The sequence below is a fragment of the Diadema setosum genome, chromosome 4, assembly GCF_964275005.1.
Source record: "Diadema setosum chromosome 4, eeDiaSeto1, whole genome shotgun sequence".
NCBI lineage: Eukaryota > Metazoa > Echinodermata > Echinoidea > Diadematoida > Diadematidae > Diadema > Diadema setosum.
Genome location: NC_092688.1, coordinates 12835087 through 12849175, shown reverse-complemented (window position 1 = coordinate 12849175; position 14089 = coordinate 12835087). Strand labels below are relative to the sequence as shown.

Below are 14089 nucleotides of genomic sequence, written 5' to 3'. Positions count from 1 at the left end.
CTCTTTCTGTCATTTTCTATCCTTCTATCTCTCTCTTTGTCTCTATCCTCTCTCTCCTTAAAGGTCCTGTCTACCATGGGGAGTAGAGACTTAAAAAAATGTTCCGAGATATCACATTTGAAACATACATTGTATGCGTAGGTCATCCTGTCACATAAAAATTTCATAATAAAGCCTAAAATATAAAGAGATATCACTATTTTTTCACTAAACACTAACTGTAGATGGTTTAGTCTGGGAACATTTTTATTATAACTATTGTTCACACTTTGTATATTTAACAATACTTAAAGGGGATGGCAAGTGACTGATCAGTGGGAATCAGTGGGAATGCTGGGGGATGATTGTTCCAATCCTTGTGGGATTCATTTAAGAGTACAAGTACATTATATATCTATTGTTGTGTGAACATTATTTGCTTCAGAATGGTCTCATATTCAAGTAATGTGCAGTTTAAGGCCCCGTCACTGTACAGGCATGCTAACCTGGAAACACTAAACTGCACATTACTTGAATATGAGACCATTCTGAAGCATACAATTTTCACACAACATTATATAATGTACTCTTAAGTTAAATGAATCCCACAAGGACTGGAACAATCATCCCTCAGCATTCCCACTGATTCCCACTGATCAGTTACTAGCCATCCCCTTTAACAATGACTATATATGGATTCAAATTTAGCCTAACTCACATTTCAGACCTATTTTGAAGCACTAAAGCTAGGTTTTTGTTTCATCTGCAAATGGTAAATAATTTAACTCATGTCCTCTGTTTCAGTCTCTGTCACTCTTCCTCCTTCTATCTCTCATTCTCTCTCTCTCCTTCTATCTCTCATTCTTTCTCTCTCTCTACTCATTTTCCATCACAAAAAAACAACAACTATAATTTGAAACCTAACATAATGTCTCCAGGAAACAGAGTGCCATAAAAGTGTTTGTAAATTGCTCTTAGTTTACAATTAAAAAATTTCTCACATGTCCAATATTGCAGAACGGATATTATATATATATATATATATATTTATACTGCTTTGGACCATTATAATATGGTTTTAATTCTATTCTTACTTCCTCTACATAATCAGATTCCCAAGCAATCATGATAGTGAGGACTGGAAAGTGTGAAATGATATAAAACAAAATTTGCTGAAGGCATTTTGAGTGCTACTGAGAGTCAGCAATTAAGTAAGTAAGTGGGAAAGATGAAATTACTTCGCTGTTCATGACAAATTTGTGTGAGTTTTCCACTGTCTACTGTTATACCTTTATAAAGGTTTTTCATATTTTAATCTTGCTGTATGTGTTTGTGCTTTTTTTTTTCATAAATCCTAATCACAGACATGTTGATATCTGCAGATGAAAGACAAGGAAAGATTGGTGCAGAAATGTGTTTTTCTGGCGATTTTTTTGCAAATCCACACCCAGGCGGCCAACCAGGGGGCTTATTCGCTGGAAAGTTGAATTTCATTTCCTCTTCTCAAGGGTGCTGCATCTTCTTCCCCAACCCCCATTTAACCCTTTCCATACTGAATTTTTAAATCCACATTGACATATTACAGAGGCCACCAGGTTAGAGTAAGGAATGGGTTAAGTGCATTGTACCTCCTACTAGCATCATTTCACACCTGCCCTCTCCTCCTATAGCTGTTTTCCGGCTTTCCTTTCATTTCGTTCTGAAGCTGGACCAGAACAAAATAAAAGGCAAGTAAAAACCAAAAAATGAAGCTGGCTGCACATGTCTCCTTGCTGTCTGAAAGGTGAAAGGGACTGTACAGTTCTGGTTGAGGATTTAGCTTCTAACGTTTTGCAAGATATTCAGAAACCACTCTATGAGATGTCAAAGAGCATGCAATTCTAAGGGGTATCAAAAGTTTATTTGATGAAAACTGGTTTTGAAGTGGCTGAGATATCCAAAAACAAGGTGAAACAAAGAGATCCTAATAAAAGGTGTGGCCTGTCTCCTTTAATTATATCACTTTTTTAGATATTCTCAGCCATTTGAAAACCAATTTTCATCAAATAAACATTGAATTGTTCTTAAAATTACATGCTCTTTCATATTTCATATGAGGTTTCTCATTATCTCATTTAGGAATGTTATAAACCTGAATCCCCACCTCAACCAGTACTGTACAGTCCCTTTAAGTTTGAAACAAATTTTGTGTGAGGGGAAGTCTTGTGTTGAATATACACCTGTGCCTTAATGCTTCAATGAACCTTTTCAAAATGTGATTAGATGCTACTAATGTGCAATGTAATAGTCAATATTTTTTTGTTGTTGTTGTTGTCGTTGGGGGGGGGGGGCACTCCACAGGCTTTTATGCTCTTGTGTTTATTTTAAATTTGTTTATGGCATTCAAATTACTTATTCCTACAAAGGACTTACATTGTATTTCATTCTGGTTTCTCCAGGACAGTAGGAAAAAACAAAACAAAACAAAACAAAGCAAAGTAAAATACATCACTCACTTTAGCATGCATAGAATGGGTAGGTCTTTGCTGGATGACTGGGTCAGCTTTGCAGAAATGTTTTGCACTCCAGAAGGATATATTTCCTCCTTTTAGTTTTTTTCAGGGACATCTGAAACAGGTGTTTAGCAGTTTGAATGTCCGTATACAGTCACGTATAATATAGTGTGACACCTTATATATGATCCCTGACCCAATGTAGCTTGCATTTAAGACACCACATTTGTGTTGTACATAGCAAGCCTATAAAAAATGACTTTTTGTTTTATTTCTCAAATTTATAGAATAGGCCACAGTCCCATATTCAACATCTAAATTTAAATCTGCTCTCCCTCAAAAAAAGAAAAAAAGAAAAGAGGTCCAATTACTCATAATTAATTGTGACTCATAAATCATAGAACATTGAGTCATACAACAATGAATATGTATGTCTCCTCCATATGTAAAATCATAGTTCTTATTTTAAATATGATTGACTGATTTCCTTTCTTGTCTACAATGGAGATACCTAGTATATTGGATAGTACAACAAATGTGCATAAGATACATCACAAGAACACAAACATATGCATATTATGACTGCATCGAAAAATATCATTCTAATTACATGTAGTACCGTTAAATCGTCCGTGGATATAGCCACGCAGGCATACTGTAATGAATACACCACAGCATGAATGAGTTTCCATGAAAGAGGCAGACTCTTGACGTAGAGAATACCATACAGAAGCGGCCTTTTCATCGCACCAAAACTGAGCATCTGTGACCGGAAAGTTGCTCAAGATCCCTCCATTGAGCTCCGGCCATTCATCGCCGTGGGATACTTTCATGACGCCACCATCTAGCTGCCTTTGATATGTTTGTCTCGGTTTTTTTTATTAATATCAGCATCATCAGCCAAACAAATGCATTGCAGTTGAAATAATTTCATTTGCCTCACTCTTTCCCTTTCTCCCATCTCTCACGCTGGATAATATGAATAGTTTGGATGTTTCTGTCTTTGTTTTGCTCTTCCCATCTTTTTTTTTTTCTATCTTCTCCATCTCTCTCGATTCCATCTCATCAACCACGCCCGTTCTCTCTTCAGCAGCGTCTGCTGGACGAATGAACACTCCCCATCTCCTGTGATGTGATACATCATTGTCCAATCGGTGGATGGCTGAGTGGACATGGTATTATTCAATTTCTTTCACAATGTATGGACACTGAGAGTTCTTCTTATTAGTTTTGAGTGGGGGGGGGGGGCGATGGGTGGCAAGGCAGGGATGGGGGGGGGGGGGGGCAGGGGGAAACATAACAGCAAGGGCTGTGGGCACATTCCAAAGGAAATCCCAGCATGGTGCAAATGTGAGAAATACTGTATAAGCGCAAATTGGTGTGGTGTTGAAATTTTTTTTACACATTTCACACAACCAGAGACTAGTGCAAAAATAACAGCACATGAATATCTTTGCTTGCTGTATGTTCCAGTAGTTCATGTCTTGATGCCACAGAATTAAAAAAAAAAAAATGTGATTCTCATCTTACCCGGCTGAGCATGATGAATTACTAGCGCAAAAAATATCTACTTTTACAGAATGTGAAATGAAACACAATGAATATCAAATGGGCAAAAACAATGAATCAATGTTTGGTTTCTTTGCGACAGAGGAGGGCAAAATGAAATTCTGCACAGGTTTGCTTTAAGAATAAAACATTGTATTTGATATCGTTAAGAAGAACTAAATCTCATACTAGACTGTCTATGATGCATTTACACACATACACATTGACACCCGTCTCTCACTCTCTCATTCCCTCCTTATCCAGAGCTTAAATAGATTTTCTCCTTTTTATGAAGGAAAAACAAACTACAACATCTTTTCAAGAACATACTAGTGGGCAGCTGTGCACTGGCGGCTTGTTTTTCACATGAACATCATCAACTGTATTCTAAGACTGCATCCGACAGGGGGTGACAGACAGGTATATTGATATGCTGATGTTGATATCTTTGATGATCGAGGCTGACTTTTAATCTTTTCTTTACCATACAACATAATGAATAGAAATTGCTTCTGCCACATCTATTCATTTTCTTTTAACCTTGAAGAAAAAACAAGAAACTGCATTGGAATGGCATAATATAGCAAAGATGATTAATCAGGGGATGTACATGTATGGCACAGTGCTGTATAACTTATGACATTCCTTAACTCTGATGAATAGTTCTGATGGCATGTGAGCGACATGACAAGCAAGGTATAAGATGTAATGCATTCCACTATGCAGAATGCGAGCAACATGTGCATTGTACCCACTTTTAAAAGGGGGGGGGGAGGGGACATTTTAGCAGCCATATCTTCTTGAATACTTTTATCCATTTTATGGAAAATACATGAACATTAAGAGGCATACTATGTACATTTTCAATTAACTTGTTACTTGCATGTAGTCTATACAAGCCTATTGTTATCTACAAAGACAACATATTCATTACACTTTACCTTATTCTTTTTTGTTTTGCTTTGTTTGTTTGTTTTTGTGGGTTTTTTTTTTCACAGAATCTGGAATCTTTGTATAAGTGAGCCAGAGATGTTTTTGTATCCTTTTGTCAGAACATGAAGCGATATTTCATTTTGAAGAAGCCTCCTGAAGAATGAGACTTGGCAGCTCTGATATTTACAGTAAAGGGTAAATAGTATCTGGCTATAGAGGCAGGACCATTCATCTCAGATGCAGAAAACAGATATCTCTATATTAGATATTGATGTAGTGTAATGACTGGCAAAAATCACCTTTTCTCCAGTACACAAATCAGGTTACAGTATAAAGCCATAGAAGAATACTCTGACACACATGCTTAGAAAGAAAGAGAGGGGAAATATCTGTCATGAATTAAAAGCCAGTGAATATTTCAGGATTGTATATAGTTTTTCTTTATTATTTATCAATTATTTATCTATTTATTCATTCATTTTAATAAGTAGTTAGTCAGTTAATAGTTAATTAGTTATCATTACACTTGTTTGTGTTTTTGTTTATGCAGAGAACCAGCAGGACACCATCTCATCATACTCTGACCCATTTTGAGAAGTCCTGGCTGGAATCATTCTCTGCTCATCAAATTGGCAACCCTGAATATCAATGTTTATCTTTTAGTGATCGTGAATTCTGTAATCTCATTGGTCATTCAACCACTGAATATATCCCGTATTCCGTGATAAGGTCATATTGTGCACATGCGCTAAATCCACCACTGGATATATTCCGTATTCTGTGATATGACGTCATGATATTACACAGCTAGCTGCGCGTGTACCAAAGGAAAGTGCGCGCTAATCCTGTACAAAACAAATGGACAGCGCGCGGTCCTCAAGTGTATTACGCACATAACCTGAGACCACTAGACGCTTGATAAACGACAACGGCAACTTACGTATATCTGGCTACTGCAGTATCTTATGGCGTGTACGTATTTGTATGCGCGCATACAGTAATCAGCTCGCGAGACGTAGGCCTAAGTCAACATGGTCATGGCTGACAGCCGGCGATTTCAACATCATTCACGAGGGGAAATCAGCGAGAAGAAGGTTAGCACTTACACTAAAAGATAAAATCGTTACCCCCTGCTTGGTCTGGTGCCATATTCCATTTGGCCTCCGGCCTCATGGAATATGGCACCAGACCGTAGATATTTGCCCGTATTTCATGAACAAGCAGGGGGTAACTAATAGTATCCTGCATGAATATCACAGAAAGGATAAATAAAAAAAAAAAATTGCCAGTTTAAGCACAAATTTTCACTGTACAATAATTTTCGCACATTTCACGCTACTTTTGGCTGACACGAATTCTAAAACCCACTAAAATATCTCTACAATTTTCTCAGCACATTTTGAATGTGTTGACAATTGTGCGGCGCGAATTCAACAGCCCACGAATACGTTTTTGAGCTGCTCAGCGCGAAAAAATAATGACGTGAAAAATATGGACATTTACAGTAAGCTTCAACATTGCGATTCAGCGGCTTTTGATAATTCTGTAGCCAGAATAAAAAATGATGTTCTATATGACCAGAAAAGTGCTCAAATTAAAGAAAAGCCTTTATTTTACCTTATGAAATATAGGTAAAGGATACAGCACCATATCACAGAAATGTGATTTTATGGATTTAGTGAGTTAAAGAAGAGTTAAATTCTGTTTTGGGGCTCCAGACTAACATTATCATGTATCAAGGAGTCCTGAATTACAAGCAACCAATGATTTCAAAACAGGCAGCATACTCATATATTCTACCCCATAAATTTGACACCAACTACTGTAATGGGAGACTTGATTTGAGGATGGGGGGGGGGGGGGGGTGGGGAACCACAGGAGAGGGGTTGCCATGGCAACACAAACTTGATTGAAGAAAGTCATGCACAGTGTCCCCCCTTAAAAAACAACAACAACAAACATATTTACATATTTCCCACCAGATATGGCATATATCCATTTCAGGTACTGCAAATTCATTAAATTCATACGACTTCAGTGACATATCAAAACAAGCTCAAAAAGGTACGTCCCCCCCCCTTTTTTTTTTGACAAGAAAATCTGATGGAAGGAGAAAACTTATCTCTTTTCTGGTATATATTCTGAAGATGCGACAGAGAGCTGCAGCCTATTTTCCCCAATCAAATTACCTATAATGACTCTCATTCCAATGCTTCAATTCCCCCATCTCTCGCTCTCATCATGAGGGGAATACGAGTGGAGATAAACGAAGTCTGTTTGCCACCAAACTTGATAAGACAGGGGAAAAAAATACAGACTTGAAGTCAAAAGCATAAAGGAAGCAATGTCAGCCGATTCCAGGCATCATGGGTATTGTGGGAGAAGCGTGGCGTGCAAGGAGGAATTACTGAGTTTTGAATTCACACTTTAATCATGAGCACGTCGCGAAAAACATGTACTTCTGATGAAAAACAAGATTCTGATGATCCCTTGTAATATCACTGCCAATTCAGAAAACTCAGCCAAAGGTACAACCAAATTTGCTGTTCTCAAAATTGGCCATGTGCTCATGGTACATGATTTTTCTTATACTATTTCATTAATCATATGATTGTATATTTGCAGTAGGTCTCCAGAGGTATGTCATACAAAATGTATATATTCCTCATCACAGATCGACACTGAATTCCTGTAAAGAGGTAGGTATTTAAAAGCAGAAGAAAAGAGAAAAACCTGTGGACTAATGGTTAAACATTTGTCCATCAAATCAGGGGGGGGGGGGATTCAAATAAGTAATCAGGAAAGACACTCATTTGTCGTATCGATACTACAAAACTTCCCAAGTCAGGAAGGATTTCACTTCGTGATCACATGTTTGTAACTTTAGCTTTGGTATACCTTTCACCTCTTGTCATGCAGAGACATGATATTCTACAAAGCATAGGATACTCACCAATATTGCATGAATAGGATCAGACTTGGTTAGGTACCTTTTTTGTGGGTTGGGGAGGCATTGCAAAACGTTATGATGTTGAGCACTACACAAACAGCACCGCTTTCAGCATTCACAGACAGTGTATCAAACGTTATGGCTGCTATAACTTCTCAGTAAACATTATTGAATTTGAACAGTTTTCTCATAAATCTGTTGCTGATACATTATTCCTTTCAACCACATGAGCATATTTTTAAAAAATGAAAACTCTCCTTGGGAATGACAGCAAACCTGTTTCCTTTTTTTTTTTCCTTCTAGTCTGTGTACAGTTGTATGTGTGTTTGTGTGTATGCATGAGTCTGACTGCAAATCACAGTTCTACAAAGTGTGGCACATATTACGAATAAATCACAACGTCACACAACCTGTAAACAGACCCTTTATTAACGAGGGAGTGCATTTACGTCTTGTTCTCACAAATCACTGCCAGTTTTACCTTCAGTACGATGGTGTGCTCTCGCTCCGGCAGCTCGAGGGCAGTAGTCTCCCGCACGTCTTCGATCAAGAAGCAGAAGATGCCTGTCTTGGGTTTCGAGGCCTGTTTGCAAAAGGAGAGAGAGAAACAAATACAGTATTAAAAGAGAACTTTTATCTTCGTAGTATAAAAGACTATTGATTCTATCCAGTTTAGTTACATTTGCCAGTTATTGTGTCTCCAAATTTTGGTCAATTATTTCAAGAAGCATTCACTACTTTTGGCCCATGCCACTTTGGCTACTGCAACACTGGAAAAATGAAATTGTGTTTAATTCAGCTCAACAGTAATCATATCAGTGAAATTGTGATCATATCAATGAAACTGTTATCATATCAATAGAACTGTAATGATATCAATGAAATTGTGATCATATCAGTGAAACTGTGGTCATATCAATGAAATCGTATTCATATCAATGAATTTGTGATCATATCAAAGAAATTGTAATCACACCAATGAAATTGTCATCATACCAGTGAAATTGTCATCATATCAATGAAATTGTCATCACATCAATGAAATTGTCATCATATCAATGAAACTGTAATCACATCAATGAAATTGTCATCACATCAATGAAATTGTAATCACACTGGCTAAAACTGATGACATAAACAGTCATCTCTACACTCAAGACCAAGTCAGGAAGTCAAGTTGGTTCATGCAAGAGACTGACATTTGGGCTACGTGAGGATACACCACACGCTCTTATGAAAGGAAATGTCAGCATCCAGAAACACAGAATGTTCAAGAGATATAATCATGTGATCAAAGTAAGCAGCATCACCTGAGATCTGAACTGGCTCTGAGGTTTCATAGATACATGAAGTTAACAGCCGAAGCATCATCAAAGTGATAATCAGCACATATAACTCGTGCACCTTGATTAGTACACTAGAATGTCAGAATATATCCTACCATTCTACACACTGTGAATTGGGTTTATGAGGGGCAATAATTTGGTATACTGTACTGTCAATATTACAGAGTTTGCAAATACTAAAAACCATTATGAACAATACAGCATAATATTTTGGTCAATAAGATGCATTTTCACTCGTCAATAACACATTTGATGTATAGAACAGCTGGCAGTCGATCAGAACAAATGATGGTGTATTATGAAAATAAGATGGCAAAAAGCCACAGAAATCCCACTCACACATGTACACACATACACACACACACACACACACACAAAGACAAAACAACAACAACACATAGTTGAAATTTGTATAGCTTCCTTTGCTGAAAGAAACCAGGGGTGGCATCTGTCCTGATTTGCCCTGGGAACAGGCATTAGATCTGATTTCCAAATTGCAAAGATATCAGTCCCGCCTTTCTCAGAATTATCATCCCTCGAGATACCTGTGTTCCGCATCAGACTTATGAAATCTCTCTTATGCGCACAGATCACAATTTGTGCTGGAGTAAACACCTGCTGAATAAATATGACATTGATTGCAATCCATCATGTGAAGTGGAAAAACAAAGAAAATGATCCTGCTAGTAACCGCAACATATATTACGAAGTCTGGAAAAAGTATTTAAACAAAGGATTTCACAGAGACCTGGGCAGATTACTGGGTACCTGACATTGTAAGCTGAGTGTTTTCTTGTTTGTGTCCTGGCATATTCATTGTAACGGAATAATATTTACAGACTGGGTTGTTACAGCTATTTTTTTGGGGGGAAAAAAAAAGAGTAGTTCACAAACTATAAGCTGCATTCTCACAAATGAGTTATAATTTTTTTTTTCCATCACGATGCAAAAAATCACTTTTATTTGCCACTGTTTAAACACACTGTGTAGAATAAATTATTGCGATGTTAAAAAAAAAAAAAAACAGTGACTGAAATGTGACCCTTGTCATGAATATTGATTGTATGAAGTGGGTGTGGCCTGTTGGATTACGGTTGGAAAATATGGATCAAGACGAGACTGGGACGATGCCGTGTGAGGCGAGGAATGAATAAAGTTTTTGTTATTTTAAGTTTGATATCATTGGTGGTGGTGATTTGTTTCCGTGTCAGAATGTGTGGCATGTCATGGTGCCACCAGGATTTCCCTCTCTTCCGTAATACCCTGGACATCCGAGTATGCGGACCAATATGTACTAAGGTAAATTATATATATTGTGGGATCAACAACAAAATAAAGTCTCCGCGTGCTGGTCACACAAACTACGCAGGGCATATTATGCATTAACATATATATATTTTTTTTAATTACATCAAGTGCGCACAAATCGACTGTTTCCGTGTTGGGTTGCAACGTTTGTATTTCAAAAACCATTAATTCTTGGTGTGTGTTAATGTGGCTACCAAAGCTTGACAACTCACGTTCTAACTATGTCAAACAGCCGGATGGAATCACACAGTCTTCATAATATATCAATTAATGTTTCAGATTTAAAAAAAATGTTGCCATTACAAAAAAAAATGTTGCCATTACAATAAAAAAGGGCACGTTTCACTGTCTTTGAACACCTACATTTTATAGGTGGCATTATCACTTCTAACGATCTGAACATCGCGACCAGGCTATTGATGTTATTCATATCCCATGCACATTATCTTCGTAATAATCACTGTTTCTGACCGTAAGACAGCTTTTATGGGAACTTCACTGACATACCCAATAAATAAGACATGCAAACCAAATTCCAAGAAAGTAAATTTTCTGTGTAGGAACAGGTAGATTAGATCAAACAATAAGATCAGAATTTGCATTCACAAGTAACCAATCCTACTTGGTTTTCAATATATTTTGATGGACCCAAAGTCTTCTTACAGACGAATTCATTTTGGGTGCTTTTGTTTGTTTGTTTTGTTTTTTTTTTGTGGTAATTTCTAACTGGGGGCTTCAAGCATGCTGAACAAAAAATTATTTATGCACTGACACTGCATAGCAATGCACCTGGCTCATTGCATAACCCATTGAAAGTGCTTTTGTTCTTCTTTGGAAGCCCCCAGTTTTGGCCGCCAAAAGTTACAGTGCTCTGAAGTCGGATTCAATACCATCTATACAGTTGTAGGTCAGCAGATGATCGCCAAAAAGTGAATTTTAAAAAGATAACGAGTTGCCACTAACTATAAACTAAGGAATAGATTTTGAGCTTCTTCTTTCTTTCTTTGTTCTTCAGAGCATGGGTCCTAACACTATCCCACATAGAATTTACCCAAAATTCCTCCCTGAGAACCTGCTCAAATGATGAATTCAAATCAGCCTCCTCAAATGGCTGCCTATACAGAAGTGGCTGTATCACCTGAACTCTGATCATGTATGCAATTCTAAACTTGGAAATTGTATATTTCAGAAAAGCAATTAATAGTACTGTATCGCACATAATACAGTTCTTCACAGATGCCCTTAGTCTTCAGCGACTAAAATAATGTTCATTTCCCCCTGAAAAAGGCGTGTGAAAGCTAGGGCACTAGCCCTGTTACTATGGCAACATAACACTGGAGCAGCAAGAAATATGAAAAAAAAAAATCAATAAGAATACAAGATTTTGTAATTAAATGAGCTAGGGATGTGTTTAAAATGTCTAGTTGCATGTATTGCGTGGTGTTCTGTCGCTTGCAGCCATGTCCCAATCCATTTAGAGCCATAATCATATCATGGATATCACAGGAGCATGGTTGTTGCTATGGTGACAAAGTAATAGAAAAAAAAAAGTTCTGGAGAAAAGTGATCATTTTTTTTTCTACAAGGACAGCTGAACAATTTACACTGCTCAGCTCTATAACAGGAGAGTCAACTTAACATCTGAAGTACTCTGAGGTCACATTCAAGCAAAATTTGTATTGTATCCATGACAACAGCTGCGTACAACTTCAGCAAGCCCTCTTTCCCATCCCCCCCCCCCCCATAATAAAGGGCAGTTGCAACCAGATTAAGTTTGTTTTTTCTTATTTTCATACCAAAGTTATGAGTCTCAAGATCAAATGATTTTCTTTTTTACTTCATTTCTATTCTAAGTATGAATCTTGAAAATTGATTAAATTTGATTATTTAAAGTGCAAGTCTCCACAATAATTTGCTCTAAATTCATTTTCTACCGTTTGAATTTTGTTAACACTGAAAGGCTCCATCAAGAAACGTGTCTGTCTACTGCGATTCACCAGCATAATGAGTTGTTTAGGAGTATTTTGAGATCCAAAGTGTCAAATAATATTGATCGCATGCGCGCGGCTTTCATTCCGGAAGCGCCCTCTCCACTACGTACGTAGTGGGTAGGTAGAACATTATCTGATGATCGATCGTGCCCTGTCTGGCATATTTTCCAAGAAGTTGCATGTGATTCACTCTAGCATGAAAGATGGTTGGATAAGTACTGCAGTGGCCTGATTTATAGATTATCGATAATAGATTGTCAAAGAAAAATATTACATAGCAACCGTGATTGGGTATGCTCTGAGATTGACATACATGTACTACCGGCAATTCTTTTTGACAAATATTTCACGTTTTCATTGTTACTCAACTGATATCACATTACATGTATCTCAACATTATTTCACATATTTCTTACGCATGCATACATTTTAGAGCAAAAGAAAAAAAAAATCAATAGTTCTGCAGGTATATAACAACGAAGTTTTCCCTTTTAAAATATAAGCACAATATTGTTGTTCTGAATGATAAATGGTTAGGGCTGGAACTGTTTACACATCTCATTCTGTTATTCTCCTTATTATTTCACCTTGACTGTTTCCTTCTGCTTTATTCAACTACACTGAATGTTGTTCTTTTTCTTCTGAAATGTATGTTTGATTTTTAACTGAATGTAACTGGCAATTTTGCATTAAAAAATACAATATCCTTTCTACATGTTTTTGGGATAAAAATCTTTGCTGATTGGATGCTATTGAGGAAGTGACATTTTTCATACAATTTTGTTTTTATTTGTTTCAAGTCTAAAGTAGTTTCTTGATTGAGAAAGCACTTTGTACCACTATGGAAGCAGTTCTCGATGACTAACCCGTTTTAGCAAACACGTAACAAATAAAAATATGTTTTCATACCCATCAGCAAATGGTTGTAACTTTCGCAGAAAGCACATCAATAATAGTTGATTTTTTTTTCTAAAGTGAGTACAATGATTTATAAATTATGGAAACACTAATACTTAAGGATATGGGTTGTGATGCATTTATATTCATAGTTACGGATGTATCTGTATTTCACTGGACGAGGAAATGAAAGGCATAATTTTCATTCTAAATAGACTGATAATATTTGAATCATAATTGTTTGAGTGCTCAGGGCAAACAGTACTAGACAAATGCTTAACAATGTTTCCTGCTGGATATTCCAGTATCATACATTAAAATGTAGTGCCCTCATCATGGAGATAAGTTGTTAAACAATAATGTTTACTACTTTTTGGCCCCTTACTTCTACTTTTCTCAATTCCCCCCCCCCCACTTTAGATATTTTTGCAAATTATGTGAAAATATTTGGGCTGTGCTAAAGCAGCTCTTGAATTCAAAATGGGGACTGCCTAAATGTTTGTTATACAGTCCCACATTTACATATTATCAGATTGAATAAGGGACTGAACTGACCACCTATTTTCTTGCAAAACGAAGATTCATAGAGCTTACACACCATACACAGTTTGCTTATTTTGTCTTTTACTACATATTACCAGTGTA

The 14089-nt window shown here is 36.9% G+C and overlaps 1 protein-coding gene across 2 annotated transcripts in view; it reads right to left on the bottom strand.

Moving 5' to 3' along the window:
* The window catches only part of LOC140226878 (SH2B adapter protein 2-like), a 101257-nt gene that overhangs the window by 51315 nt on the left and 35853 nt on the right, over nt 1-14089 (bottom strand). For both annotated transcript variants that reach the window (XM_072307306.1, XM_072307307.1), the window contains exon 3: nt 8384-8485. In XM_072307306.1, the coding sequence (XP_072163407.1) occupies nt 8384-8485 (102 nt within the window). The remainder of the gene's footprint in view (nt 1-8383; nt 8486-14089) is intronic.